General features: G+C 52.8%; 1 protein-coding gene across 6 annotated transcripts; it reads right to left on the reverse strand.

Annotated features, from left to right (window-relative positions):
• Positions 1-301: 301 nt before the first annotated feature.
• Positions 302-11,225, reverse strand: NFE2L1 (NFE2 like bZIP transcription factor 1; the record flags this gene model as incomplete). Of its 6 annotated transcripts, none has more annotated exons than XM_080712706.1 (5): positions 302-1,639; positions 5,017-5,175; positions 5,383-5,472; positions 5,907-6,089; positions 10,716-11,225. In XM_080712706.1, the coding sequence occupies 5 exons, from the start codon at positions 11,223-11,225 to the stop codon at positions 302-304; spliced, it is 2,280 nt and encodes a 759-aa protein (XP_080568832.1). The 6 variants fall into 6 exon arrangements, with proteins under 6 accessions (XP_080568832.1, XP_080568831.1, XP_080568833.1 ...); XM_080712705.1 differs by having other exon boundaries at positions 5,907-6,122; XM_080712707.1 differs by lacking the exon at positions 5,383-5,472 and having other exon boundaries at positions 5,907-6,122.
• Between the last annotated feature and the right edge of the window lie 3,874 nt (positions 11,226-15,099).

Consider the following 15,099-nt stretch of genomic DNA (forward strand, 5'->3'; position numbering starts at 1 on the left):
TCAACCCTCGCTCTGCGCAGTTCCTCCACCTCCAGCGATGCCAGCACCACCCTCCTCTCTTGGTAAGAGGGTAGGGGTGAGGCCCCAACCACCCAGATGGTCTGGCTGCTTCCTACCCCAATGGGGGAGGCTGACCCAGACAGCACCTGCGCCCACCTCTTCCTGTACACTGACCCGCAGTCATCCCATCTGAGAAGATATATTGGATAAGAAGGCATTTAAGTCCCCGTTGTAGGTCCAGGTCCAGGCCCAGCCCTTCTCCAGTTTCCACCTTGGTGAGCGTCACCCCGCCGCCCCAGGCTCACTTTCTCCTGTCCTTTGGCTTCCTCTCCTGCCGCCGGGCCTGCTGGTCAGCCATGGTGCGCGGAATGAGAAGGACGCTGCCATCCCCCGCGTACTGGAGCGCATACTGACTGGGTGAGTAGGGCCTCCCATTCTCGTCTCGAAGCCGCCCAAACACCTCCTGGTACAGGCTCTGGACCTTCTGCTTCATCTGCCGCAGCGACCGCAGGAACTCCACCTTCTCCCTCAGCAGCCGGGCCTTATCGCGCTGCAGGTCCTCCACGTCGCGCTCCAGGTTCAGGATGGTGTCCAGCTTGCGCTTGCGGCAGTTCTGTGCCGCCATCTTGTTCTTGCCCCGGCGCCGGATGTCCCGGATGAGGCTCAGCTGGGCCTCGCTCAGCTGGTATTTGGACAGCAGCTCGTTGAACTCCTCCACAGGCAGGTTGATAATCTTGTCATTGGTGAAGGGGATCTTCATGGCGCGGGCTCGGTGCTCATCCCGGCTCATCTGCTTGTCCAGAAAGTCGGCCTGCTTCTCCTTGCTGCCTTTCTTGAGGGTGCTGGGTGGTGGCAGGTCAGCACTGTCAAGGGCACTGGGCGCCATGTTGTAGGTGTGGTTGTGGCCCACATGCTCCAAGTAGGGCAGGCAGGAGAGCTGAGACGGATCCTGATAGCTCATGCGGCAGAACTTGGAATACTCGGGCTGGTAGCCCACTGCACCCTCGGCCTCTTCCAGATCCAGGGCCTCAGAGTCAGAGCTGTAGCCAACCGCACCTTCCTCGGAAAAGGAAGAAGAGGCAGAAGAAGAAGCGGAGGAGGAGGAGGAGGAGGAGGAAGATGAGCTGCCTTCAGAGCTGCTCAGAGAGGAAGGGCTATGGCTGGAGTCCAAGGAGAGGCCAGAGTCGGAGTCAAACTCTTCCTCGAGCTGGGAGGCCTGTACGGGGTTGAATCCCTCCTCGATGGCCAAGTCCATCAGGCTGATCTCGTCCAGCATGGCTTCATCTAAGAGACCCCCCAGGGGGTCAGGCAGCTCAGGGCCTGTTGTGTCGTTGGCTGTGCCGTTGAGCTGGGGTGGAAAGAAGAGCCCTGCCAGGTTGGTGGAGCCGAAGGTGGAGTTGAGGCTGGTGGAATTGCTGGGGACCAGTGGGAGCAGCGTGGAGCTGCCAGCTACAGGCAGGCTCTCCACGTCGGGGCTGAAAAGTGAGAAGTCCTGGCTGCAGCCCCCCAGGGACGCCTGATGCAGGCTGACATTCTGATTGATGGGAGTGTTGGGGGCAAGGCTGAAGTTGGTGCTCAGTGGGTCCCCAGGAGGGGCATTGTACAGGATTTCACTTGCTGATGTGTTCACTTCCATGGCCTGGGAGGGAGAAGAACACAATTCACTAAGAGCAGACTCCTTCCCCAGTACCCTCACCCTGCAGCCCCAGGATCACAGCTGCCTGAGCACCTGAGAAGAGAACAGAAAGCAAAACCCCGCATTGGCTCCTGGCCCAGCTTGGGCAACTAGACCTGAAAGAAACGGGTTCCTTCACCTGGGTTCTACCTCAATGAAGAACTAACCAGCTCCTGCCAGGTGGGCCTAGATTCCCCCACCTTGGAGAGGAAACAAACACTAGCACTGCTGGTGACACATGCTTATAATCCCAGTACTTGGGAGGCTGAGACAGGAGGATCCAGGTTCACAGCCTCAGCCACTTAGGCCCTCTGCAACTTAGTGAGATTCTGTTTCAAAATAAAGAATAAAAAATAGGGCTGGGGGTATAGCTTTGAGTTAGAATGCCCCTGAGTTCAATCACTATTATCAAGAAAAAGAAAAAAAAAACTAGCACAACTCTTTGTGTGTGTGTGTGTGTGTGTGTGTGTGTGTGTGTGTGTGTGTGTGTGTCTGGAGATGGAACCCAGAGGCATTTGACCTCTGAGCTATACCCCCTGCCCTATTTTTTTATTCTTTATTTTGAAACAGGGTCTCACTGAGTTGCGGAGGGCCTCATTAAGTAGCTGAGGCTGTCCGTGAACCGCGATCCTCTGGTCTCAGCCTCACAAATGCTGGGTTCCCCACCATGCCCAGCTATAGCACAACTCTTTATTGCCAAGTTAGCACAGTGAAAAGACCCAGACTGTGTGATCCTCAGCTACCATTAACGCTGAACTTCAGAAGCATCCAGCCAAGAGACTACCTGCCTGGAGGAAAAGAAGGTACCTGTAGGTGGCCAGCCCTGCACTGGAAGGCTCAATCCTGAGTGCTAACCTGAACCCCACCCTGACTCCAACCCAAGACCAAAAGGAGACACCCAGACAGGTTCCTCTCAGTGTCCCCACTTTCTTTCTCTCTTTCTTTCTCTTTTTGGTACTTAGGATTAAAATCAAGGATGTTCTATCTCTAAGCTATGTTCCAGCCCTATTTTTTTTTTTTTTTTTAACACAAGATCTCAAAGCTGAGCGTGGTGGGACATGCTTGTAAGCCCAATACTTGGGGAGGCAGAGAGAGGAGGATTACAGGTTTGAGGCTAACCTCAGCCACTTCATGATGCCCTCTGCAACTTAAGTGAGACCTTGTTTCAAAATAATAAATAAATTTAAAAAATAGGGTTGGGCGTGTAGCTTGGAGGTAGAATGCCCCTGGGTTCAACTTCCAGTTCTGAAAAAAAATTAATTTAAAAATAAAAATAAATAGCCGGGCATGGTTGCGTACGCTTGTAATCCCCGCACTTGGGAGGCGGAGACAGGAGGATTGCGCTGGTTCGGAGCCAGCCTCGCTGGCTTAAGAGACCCTGTTTCCAGATAAAAAATATATAAAATAGGTCTGGGAGTGTAGCCCGGAGGTAGAAGGGCTTCCAGGAACCCCAGTACCACCAAAATAATAAATAAATAAATAAATAAATAAATAAATAAATAAATAAATAAAACAAGGTCTCAAAGCTGGGCATGTAGGTATATATTTGTAATCCCAGTGCTTGGAAGGCTGAGAGACAGGAGGATCACAGGTTCAAAGGAAGCTTCAGCAAGTAGTGAGACTGACTCAATCTAGCAAGCCTTTTTTTTTTTTTCCAAAATAAAAATAAAAAGCTGGCCATTGTGGTACACATCTTTAATCTCAATATTTGGGAGGCTGAGAAAGGAGGATTGCAGGCTCAAGGACAGCCTCAGCAAGTAATGAGACTGTCATCAACTTAGTGAGATCTTATTTCAAAATAAAAATAAAAAATAGGGCTGGGAAGCCAGGTAAGGTGGCGCACGATTTTAATCCCAGCATTTGGGAGGCCGAGACAGGAAGATTGTGGTTCACGGACAGCCTCTGCTACTTAGTGAGGCCCTTTGCAAATCATTGAGACCCTGTTTTAAAATACAGAATAAGCCGGGCGTGGTGGCGCACGCTTGTAATCCCAGCATTTGGGAGGCTGAGACCAGAGGATCACAGTTCACAGACAGCCTCAGCTACTTAGGCACTCTGCAACTAGGTGAGACCCGGTTTCAAAATAAAGAATAAAAAATAGGGCAGAGGCTGTAGCTCGGAGGTCGAATGCCCCTGGGTTCCATCCCCAAACCCGCAAAAAATAAATAAATAAATAAAATACAGAATAAAAAACAGGGCTGGGGGTATAGCTTGGAGGTAGAATGCCCCTGGGTTCAATCCCATGTACCCCACACACACACTCACACACTCCTGGCAGCACATGCCTGTAATCCCAGTACTTGGGAGGCCGAGACAGAAGGATCACAAGTTCAAGGATAGCCTCATCAAGTAGTGATATTCTCAACACGAGACCCTGTTTCCAAGTAAGAAATAAAACAGGGCTGGAGGTGCAGATCAAGGGTAGAATGCCTCTGGGTTCAATCCCCAGTAAAACACACACACACACACACACACACACACACACACACACACACACACACAAAATGATGATTATATAGGGCTACGGAAGCCGGGCGTGGTGGTGCACGCTTGTAATCTCAGCATTTGGGAGGCTAAGACAGGAGAATCAAGGTTCACTGCCAGCCTCAGCTACTTAATGAGGTCATTTGCACCTCAGTGAGACCCTGTTTTATTTTTATTTATTTTTATTTACTTACTTATTTTTTTGGGTGGTACTAGGGGTGGAATCCAGAGGCTTTCTACCTCCGGGCTATACTCCCAGACCTATTTTATATTATTTGGAAACAGGGTCTCACTAAGTTGCTGAGAGCCTCACTAAGTAGCTGAGGCTGGCTTCGAACCTGTGCGATCCTCCTGTCTCAGCCTTCCAAGCACAGGGATTACAAGTGTGCGTCACCACGCCCGGCTATTAGACCCTGTTTTAAAATAAAGAATAAAAAAATAGGCCTGGGGGTGTAGCTCGGAGGTAGAATGCCCCTGGGTTCTATGCCCAGTACCACCAAAAAAATAAAAAATAAAAATAAATAAAAATAGAGCTATAGGGGTGTACCCCCTGGGTTCAATTCCCAGCACTGCAAAAATAGTCATTAAAAATAATAATAAATAAATAATAAAACAAGGCCTCACTAAAGTTGCTGAGGGTCTAAGTTGCTAAAGCTGATCTTGAATCTGCAATCTTCCTGTCTCGGTCTCTCCAGTACGGGGATTACAGGCATGCATCACTGCACCCAGCCTTTGTCCCCACTTTCTTAGAGATCCACCAGAGAATTGTTACTCTGTCCCTCTAGAAAAAAAGTAGACTGTGTGCTAGGTCCCCTTGCACAAAACCCTGAAGCTCTCTGCTATTCTGACAGCCCTACCTGCATTTCCATGATGGACATGAGATCTTGCCACTGCTGTTCCAAATCAAATGGCGACTCTGTCCCAGTCAGGAGAGGAGACAGGAGGCTGTTCTGAAGAACAGGGGGCTCGTTCTCACTAGGCACTGCTTCTGTTATGCTGGCGACGTCTGCTGAGAACTAGAGTGGAACACACACTTCAAAGGGGGAAGGAAAGACCACCTTCTGCTTTCCTCCCAGCCACTACTACCGGCTTCCTGTTTTCTTCTTTCCTCTGAATTCACTCCCAGCAGCCAGGACAAGGCCAGAACCAAGAGCCAGCCCTGAAGGAGCATGCCCCATGCAGCCTGCCTGCTTATTTGGTGGGGTCTCCCTGGTCCTGCTCACCTCAGAGTTCTCCCCAAAGGGGCAGGTAGCCTCCAGCAGCCTAAGGCACTCTTCCAGGGACAGGGCTGTCTGGTCCTCCCTACCAGGCACCTGTGGCAATAGCAACTGTAAGTCTGACTGCCCTGGGCCTTGGCTGCCTGGGCCTGACACCTCTTCCCCAGTGTGGCTGTAGGCCCGCAGTCTCCCTCCTGTTCCCAGATAATGGCAGGCCCCAAGTCCCAAACTCTCAGGGATGGCAGAAGGGAAAGTGGAAGCGCCCTGAAAAAGCAGGAAGAATCGAGATGTTCTGGCTCCTCTACACTGTCAGCTGCCAAGGCCCGGCCCTTCTGGCTCTGCCACCATCCCCTCCCCCTTCCGCAGCCCAGCCACTGTGACTTACAGACCTCAACCCAAAATAGATATTCAGATCCACCCCAGACACCACCTGCCTCCTCCAAGGGGAAATTCCTGGAAGAACTCCAGCCTCATGAGTCCTGGGGGTGTAGGGAGAAGCAAGGCCAGTAGGCAGAGGCAGCGAGCGGTACCTGTGCAGGGAAGCTCTCCCCAGTCTCTCCGTCCACTAGCAGGTCTCGGGCCAGAGCTTCCGCACCCTCGCCTGCCCAGGTGTCCGCCTGCTCTCCTCCATCTCGCAGATCCTTATCCACATCCTGGTCCTTCTGGCGATGACTGTAGTCAAAAACCTCACGCCCAGCCCCCAGATCAATATCCTGCCGCCAAAGGATGTCAATCAGATCTATGTCCTGAAAGACAGACCACCATGACTTTAGCTTCAGGTCCCAAGGGCCCCTTCCTGTCCTGTCCCTCAAGGGTCCCTCCCAGTGTCACTCTAGTTAATCCTGGGTGGGGCCAATCCCAGCCCTATACCTGCTGCCTTTACCCCTGGGTTTCTCTGCACCAAGGAGGCTTCATTTATCTGTTCTCAGGCACTGTTCATCCCCAAAAGAGAGCTACTAGTAAAAGCCACTAGCATCACTGTTACCACACAGGTCTGCTCACTCCCGACCAGAGACACCCAGGCCAATGGTCAGGTCCACCTCACCCCTGCTCTAGGAAGCAGGAAACGCCTCTCCTTTTGGGAATGGGACCCCTGGAAAATTGGTTTGTAGGAGGCTGGCCCTGGCAAACAAGGGCAAACTCTGGGCAGAATTGCTTAGCAGTGACCAGGCTTGCATCAGCCTGTGGTGCCACTGCATTTGCATAAAGAGGTGGGGTGGCCTGGAGAGGAAAATCCCTGCATCTCCAACCACCTGATGCAACCAATGACAATATGAAGCTGCTCCAGCCCTTCCTACAGCCATTCCGCTTTCCCTGGCTGACAGCAGGAGTAAGCTTGAAGACCCACAACTCACCTCGAGAGCCATCCCTACAAACGCCCAGCTCAGCTGATCCTCGCAAGCTGCCTCCATCCCAGGGGAGCTTTGGGCAGTCGGATGATCCCAACTGGGCACCCCACCCCTGCCTAGGCCTGCCCGTGTTCCTCACACTAGGGCTCGCTCCCTCCCTTCCTTACCACACCCCAGGTCTCACTGACTCCCCATCGGTCGACCCACTCAAGGACATACCCCCATCGCTGCTCAGTTCCCACTGCCACGCTGGGCATCAAAACACCTCCCTCTCGCTCTGCCGGTGACTCCTCAGCAGTTCCTGCACCAACTACCACCCCCACTGCCACCACAGAACCCCAGTAGACAGCCATTTGGGCTTCCTATACATGCGGTTCCCTCTGACGGAGTACTCCCCACAAACCTAAAGAACCCCAAGTGTTGCCTTCCATTCAGCATTGAAAAGCAAACACCTACTTTGCAGAGAGCAGTATCCTGACTAGTCCCACCTCCATAGCCGTAAGGTACTATACATACCCTTGCCCATCTTAAACCTCCCTGACCAAGACCTCCCACATGGACCTCTCCCCTTCAGCCTTCCACCATACACCAACCTGAACAGAAGCCCAGGACCCAGAAGCAGAGGGGGGCTGGGCCACCCGGTGACCAGCCAGCAAAGAGTTAAGGGGCCGGCTGCCTTTGGCATGGCCCCCGCCACCGTGAGAGTTGCGGTCCAGGCGGGTCATGGTCTGTGAGAGAAGCCCCAGGGCAGCCGGCGCCTGGAAGCCGGGCAGGGGGCTGCAAGGAGCTCTTGGCTTGCAGGGAGCACACCAGGCTGGAAGGGTGGCCCCTTGCTAGCTCCGAGGGGCCTGAGGGTGCCCCGCCCGTGCTGCTGCCTGGGCGGCCCAGCCCAGCCCCCTTCCTCCATCCTGGAGCAGCCCCCTCCCACCTCACAACCCCAGTTCTACTCAGGCTCCCGGCAGCCCCCACCCTGAGCTCACCGCAGAGGCTGCAGTGAGACGGGACTCCCACCCCATGCTCCGTGCTCACGCTGCAGAGGAAAGCAAGCTCCCTCCTGGGCCTATCCTCCCGCTCCTCCCTCTCCCCCTCCCCAGGCCCCCCAAACTTGTTACCTAGGCTGCAGCAAGGAGCCAATCCCCTCCCCCTCCCACCCCGCAGGTCACTGCTGAGGCTGCAGAGAACCAATCCCCTCCCCCAGGTCAGCAGCTGGGCTGCGGAAAGAGCCAATCCCCTCCCACTGTCGTTACCTAGGCTGCGCCGGGAGCCAATCTCCTCCCCCAAGTCTCCGCTGGAGATGCGGAAGGAGCCAATCCCCTCCCACCGCCTGTTACCTAGCTGCAGATGGGAACCAATCTCTGCACCAGGGCAGCTGGAGAAGCTGCCGCAAGGAACCAGCCCATCCCAGGGCCGCCTCCGTCTCCTTGAGGAGATGCACCCAGGGGCGGGCAGCCCCACCCAGCCCAGTCAGTCAGCTGGGATGGCGCAGTGAGAGAGCCCTGGGGGAAGGGGTGCCACTCTCCACCCGCCTGCCGCATCTTGCTCTCCAGCCCACTCAGGACCGGGCAGACACTCCTCCTGCAGCTTCACCGGGAACCCAGATTCTATGCTGGGAAGTCAGAAGTTCTCCTGTTCCTTAGGAAGGCTGCAGCCAGTCCTTAAGGCCAGGGATCCTAAGTCAGGCTGGGCACGAGCCCAAAGCGCCCAAGACAAAAAAAAAAAAAAAAAAAAAAAGCCAGGAGCTGTATCACCCTAAAACCATCCAGACTAGAGGAAAGGGGAAAGCCATCTCCCCCCGACCCAAGGAGAAGGAAGGGGAGACACAACCCTGAAACCTAGGACTTTGGGGAGACAGGTGCTAAGCAATATCCTGGCCATAATATGCCTCCCACTCCCTCTTTCACCCCAGCTTTTAAAAAGGATTTCCTGCTGTCCCTGGCAGAATCAGGGTCCCACTTTAAAGCCCCCTGGGTTGGTTTCTTGGGGCAAGTTAGCTCCCTTTTAGATGCTGCTCCCCTAAAGCCGAAGGTCAGGGCAGAGAGACACAGTGTTCTCCCTGGTCACAGCCTGCTCCTAGCCTGCAAAGAGCTGTAAACAGGCCTCCCCCTGCTCTGGGCAAAGTGCCAACCTTGAGGGGAATCCTATCCCTGACAAGGGCCTAGGCTATGGCTGTCCATCGAACAGGCCTGGCAGCGGGGGAGCACTGCCACCCCAGGGATAATACCAGCTCCAGCAGTGCCTGTCACATGCTCTGGACCTGGGTATTTTTATCCCTGAGTTGCTGAGGAAATGTTGTTCTAGACACATCATAACCCTCCCTTCCCCCTCCCCAGTCTGGGCCCCTCATGCTGACCCACCCCACCTCCCAAAGGCCTGGGGTCAGGGAAAGCATGACCTTCATGAGGGCCAAGAAACAGAAGAAATCAGGGTCAAAGTCGCCTCCCATTCCATCACAGTTTTATCTAAAATATCCCACATTCCATCCCAAGAGAGCTCTCACAGGGACAGGAATGGAGCTATACCATAGGGTTCCCAGGAGAAACCCATTCCACATCCCCAGGGTTGAGAGCATGGACCAGGGGCCAGGAACACACGTGAGAACACTGAGCCAAGACTGAAGTCACTTGGAGGGCAGAGAAAGGGGAAGCAGAAGAGAAATAAGGTTCCAAGGATCACTGCAAGAATCTAAGATGAGAGGCCCTGAAAGGCAAGAAATGCTCCCGGCTCCAGGATAACATAATCTTAGCATCTCTCACAGCAGATCCAGAAAAAGCCAGCTAAGCAGAGAGCAGGGTTTCCCAGTTTCAACACCACCGAAAATTGGGGTCAGATAAAACAGTGGTCTGGGGGCTGTCCTATGCTGTTTAGGATTTTAGGCAACACCCTTGGCCTCTACCCACTAGATGCCAATAGTACCCCAATTGTACCAAGTTGTGACAACCAAAACTGTATCCAGATATTGCCACCCTGGGGAGAGGGACCACCTTGGGGAGAGGACTGTGGGCCTAGAACAAGCCACATTCTTTGCCAGTCACTAATGGTCAAGAGAAATGAGGTTCGGAATAGGCTCATTCAATGCAGGAAGGCAGGCAAAACATGGTCTGACCAGGTGAGCAGGAGCCAAGCTCTAACATGTGCGTCCACGTCCCCATCCTGGAAAAGCCAGCCCCACACCATACAGACCGAAGGAGTGCAGCAAGTTTTTTTCTCAGACTCCTTCAGGCTGGATGGCAAATCGTTTTAGCATCTAGCTGAAGTAGAGGCAGCAGTAGCCATTTGTATCATTAAAGGCAAAGAACTACATCCCTTTCTGCCCAGAAGAGTATGTTAGGCATGTGACAAGCTAAAGATCACCTCTGACAGCACAGAGCCAGCTGACTTGGGCAGTAGAATAGTTTCTCTTCTAGTTTCCAGCCTTCTCCACCCTACTCTCTGCAGTGGGCCTTAGCAAAGAATTGGAGCCTTGGCCTCTCCTGGCCAAGAATAACTATCAATTCTACTCCTTGGCTCAGACCCAACAGAGCTGAATTATCTGGACTTTACAACAGGCCCAACCTCAAAGGAGAACTTTAGGGTACATATGCATGTTTTTGATCTTGCAGGAGGTACAAGGCAAGAGGCCACACTCTTTGTGTCTTAGCAACAGATATACACTGCATCCAAACCCATCACAACATGACCCTCCCCCACCTCAGGCTTCCAGCAGTCATGTTGAAATCCAGGCAGTAAACACACAGGCATGTTCTAGGAACCTCCCACTGACCTGACAGTACATTTAGAGGTGGATCAATGGTTCAATAAAGAAAAATGCTCCCAACCCCTAATCTGAAAGTCAGACAATTCAACCCATTCCTATCTAAGCACAGTGCCTGAGGCCCCCTAGAACCTAACTGGTTCTTTACAGGGCTTAGTGCTGTGATCACAGTCCTTCAGGACCAGCCCACCTCACCCCCAACCCCCCAGGCCCCACCCACCCGCCACAGGGCCACTAACCTCTTTGGTTAAGTCTCCACTGACTGGAGGGGCTACAGCCCCCAAATTCTCCAAATCTTCACTGAATCCCTGTTCCGTTTCGCTTTCTCGCACCCCGTTGTCTGGGCCTGTCACATCTTGGAGGCCACTGGAACTCTCGAGGGCGAGGCCTGAGCTGGGCTGGCTGCCAGAGACAGACCCCTCCGGGTCCCGGTGAACCAGCCAGGCATTTACCTCAGTGGTTGGCACCTGGAACCTGTCCAGGGCCCTCACCTGACTGAGGAGCCGCCGGGCAGTGAAGTAATTGTCCAGGTCTATGCTCTTGGGGTGGATACCATAGCCATCCAAGGTATTCCTCAGGTTGTGGAACTGGGTCTGAGTATAGGCAGAACTGGGCCCCAGGATGATCTCCCGGAGCGGGGGGAGCTGTGAGGTCAGGTAAGTATCCACGTCCACCCGCACCCCAATCAGACTCAGCAGAATGGTGAACTGGAGAAGTCCTTCCGTTAAGTATTTCTTCAGAGAAAGCATTGCTGAAGGACCAGAACGTTTATGCTTTTTGGTTTTTAAATCTTCCAAAAGACAAATCAAGGCCACTGCTCTGCCGCTCCAGCCAGCAGGTTACCCTCCTCAGTGCCAAACCCTGTACCTTCCCCTGGCGGAACACAGGGGCTGAGCTCCCTGATGGCCCCAGAGGAAAGCACACCCCCGTGGAGCCAAGGCCACGCTCCAGACCACATTCACTTTTCCCTTCTCAACACCTCACCTCCGAAAGTACAACTTTTCCTAACCCAGTCCAGGCCCTGAGGGCCCACGTGACTTACTGTCTCCACAGTCCACACACAGTCACTTCCTCACTCACATTAGTTGTTCTCTCTGTAGATTCCACTGCGGGCTATTCTCAGGAACAGCTGAACAGCTGACGGTTTTTTGTTTTGTTTTGTTTTGTTTTGCTTCTCCCTCCTAAGGTTTATTTTCTTTGGCTGAAGCTACAGGCCTTTTGTCTTGGGTCAGAGTGTCCCGCCTCCTCCACACTTACCAGGGGGGTTTCCAGAGAAACCTGAAATGGGAATCATAAAAGCAACAAGGTAAGATTCCGTACTTTTCACAAGGTTAGAATCAGGGTATGAGAACCTTCATGACAGAAAGGAAACACATGAAAAGGCCACTGATACAAAAAGAAAAGAAAAAAAAAAATCATTGTACTCTCAGTAAAAGAACTAAACAAGCCCAGTGAGTGGCTTACACCTGTAATCCCAGTACTTGGGAGGGTGAGACAAGAGAATCCCAAGTTTGAGGCAAGCTTCAGCAACTTAATAAGAGCCCCAGCAATTTAAAGACTGTTTCAAAATAGAAAATATGGCCGGGCGTAGTGGCGCACACTTGTAATCCCAAGCATTCCGGAGGCTGAGACAGGAAGATCGAGGTTCACAGACAGCCTCAGCTACTTATGCCCTTTGCAACTTACTGAGACCCTGTTTCAAAATAAAGAATAAAAAATAGGGCTGGGGCTGTAACTCAGAGGTAGAATACCCCTGGGTTCCATCCCCAGTACACACACACACACACAAAAATATATATATATAATAATAATAATAATTAATTAATTAATTAAAAGAAGCCAAGCACAGTGGTGCACACTTGTAATCCCAGTACTTGTGAGGCTCAGACAGAAGGATCACAGTTTGCGGACAGCCACAGCTACTTAGAGGCCCTTTGCAACTCAGTGAGACCTTATTTCAAGATAAATTACAAAAAATAGGGTTGGGGTATAGCTCGGAGGTAGACCACCGATGGGTTCCATCCCCAGTACTGCAAAAAATAAATAAATAAATAAATAAATAAATGAAAAGGGCGGGGGTGTAGCTTGAAGGTAGAATACCTCTGAGTTAAAACTCCAGTACCAAAAAGATAAAAAACAACCTGTTACCTGTCATAGACAGAACTATAAGATGAAGGTATTGATCACAAAGGACCTCAGTTACTGGATATTAAACTTACAATACTTTAAAAAGTGGCTTGCTTGTATATGCAGACAATGCCCAAGGCATCCAGAGTACCTTAAACTTGGTCTGATTTACCAACACCCTCCCCATACAGGCACATTACCCATCTTCTATTTTTAGCACGAGAGGCCCATTTCCTATCTTAAAGGAAAGTTGGCTTCCCATCTCTCAGGAGAAAACTGCCTACAACGATCCCTTCCAGTTTTAAAGAAGAGGCACAGATTATTATGGGGTGTCAGTGTGAAAAAAAAAAAAACACAAGGAAAATGTTGAAGCCACAGTGTTCCAAACAAAAGAATCATGCCTTTTGTTTTCCTAATTTTGAAATCTGATTTTCCTTTTCTATCATCAAGAAAAGAAAAAAAAAAAAAAAGGTGGGGGGGGGGGGAGATGGTGAGAGCCTTCATAGGACTGTAGGACTGTACTGTCCAGAATTTGCATAGGGCAAGTCTTATCTTCATTCATATGACCTTCTGAGCCAAAGCAGAAGGATAAGGCCAAGTTCTCAGCCCAGATTGCCAAGTGGGGAGAGGGCAAATCTGCCTTTCAGTTTCTGCTCTCTACTCGGGAGCTTCCATTAATCTCGCAAACCAAGACATAACCCTCTTCTCTTTGCTGTAACCCACCTACCATGCTTCATTCTAAAGAGAAAGCTGGATCTATACACACACACACACACACACACACACACACACACCTCACTGGGTCATAGTAAACACAACTGCAATCTTGAATTTCTGCTTACGCTACCCACCCGCTCTCACGCAATTTATTACTAAAACCTCTCAAGAGCCAATTAAGCTCGAGAAACCAAAGTTCCTTCTTTAAAGACCGAGTAAGAACCAAAAGGCCTGGGCTCGAGGCCGGTCCCACCCCTACCCCGGATACCCGAGTCTGGCGGGGACCGCGTCGCCATGCCCACTCGCGGCGCCTCGGGGTGCAGCCTCAGGGACGGCAGCGAACGAGTGCCGCCTTCCCGGCCCGACCCACCCTAAGGGCGAGCCTCACCCCGCCCTCCGCCCAGTGGCCCCACCCCATTCGCGAGCCGGGCCGCACACCACGCCTTCTCGAGCCCGCCACGCTCCCCAGTCCATCCCGCCCCACGGCCCGGGAGGCCGCGCGGCTCCCCTGCCTGGCCCCGGGCCCGACCTCGACGGGAACCCCGCCGGGCCGCCGGCCCCGCCTCTCAGCCACATCCCGCCACCCCTCGCCCCGCCAGCCTCGGCCGCGCCGCGCCCCTCCTGCAAGGAAAGGGAAGTGCTCAGTACCCAATGCTGAGCTCGGCGTCCGCCGCTGCTGCCACAGCAGGCCCTTAGACCGAGTCCGGCCTCGCCGCCGCCGCCACCGCCGGCCGGCCTAGCGCTCCCAACCTCCGCTTCCCTCCCCGCCCCCTCCTTCCACCACACTCGGAAGCCCTCCCACCACGGCCACCCCAGAAACGGTCTCTCCAATCAGCGAGCCCAGACTGCGGCCTTCGCCGGAAGTCGCTCTGATTGACAGCTAAGAAAGCCCAATAGCTGGGTGTGCCTCCTCCTCCCTTGCCCCATATCTCCCAAACTGACATGACCCACTCTCCAATGGGTGTTTAAGCCCGCCCCGCGGCGTGGGCCCACCAATGAGTGGGGCGAAGGCCGCAGTGTCCGGCTTTGAGCACCCCTCAGCCGCGCGCAGGCGGCGGGTGGTGTTACAGGTGGCGCCCTTCTAGTGCGTTCTGAGATGGGGAATGCGGGCTTATGAGAGGGGATAGGAAAGGATACCGCTGCCATTGCGCGGAATTCTCCCCTCAAAGGTTCCCACGGTGACTTGCAAAAGCCCAGTGAGACCCGAGGGGCTGAGGCGGGGCAGAGACATGTGCTTCTTGTGGCGGAGACTCTTGTGCCGCCATCTTAGATCCTGGCAGCGGAAGCCAAAATCCCGGCTTCCTGTCCCTGCTTGTCTAGTGCAGCCAGCTCTTTGGGACTGTAGCGCCTCGTGACCCAGACAAGAGCTGCTTCGGAGGGCCTGACATAAGCGTCGTAGGACACTAGAGATTTGAGAGATAGGACATCATAGCGGTTTTTGCCGTTGCTATTTTTCTTTTTTTGTAGGGATTGAACCCAAGGGCATTCTACCTCTCTCTGAGCTACACCCCAGTCCTATTTTATCTTTGTGGTTTTTGTTTTTGCGGTACTGGGGATGGAACCCAGGAGTATTCTACCCCTGAGTTATACTCCCAGCCCTATTTTTTATTATTATTATTTATTTTGAAACAGGGTCTCACTGAGTTGCAAAGGGTCTAAGTAGCCGAGGCTGTCCTTGAGCCGAGATCATTGTCTCAGCCTCCCAAATGCTGGAATTACAAGCTTGCACCACCACGCCCGGCTCTATCTTTGTTTTGAAACTATCTGTTTTGAAACTGA

Source organism: Muscardinus avellanarius (genome assembly GCF_963383645.1).
Source record: "Muscardinus avellanarius genome assembly, chromosome: 16".
Classification (NCBI taxonomy): domain Eukaryota; kingdom Metazoa; phylum Chordata; class Mammalia; order Rodentia; family Gliridae; genus Muscardinus; species Muscardinus avellanarius.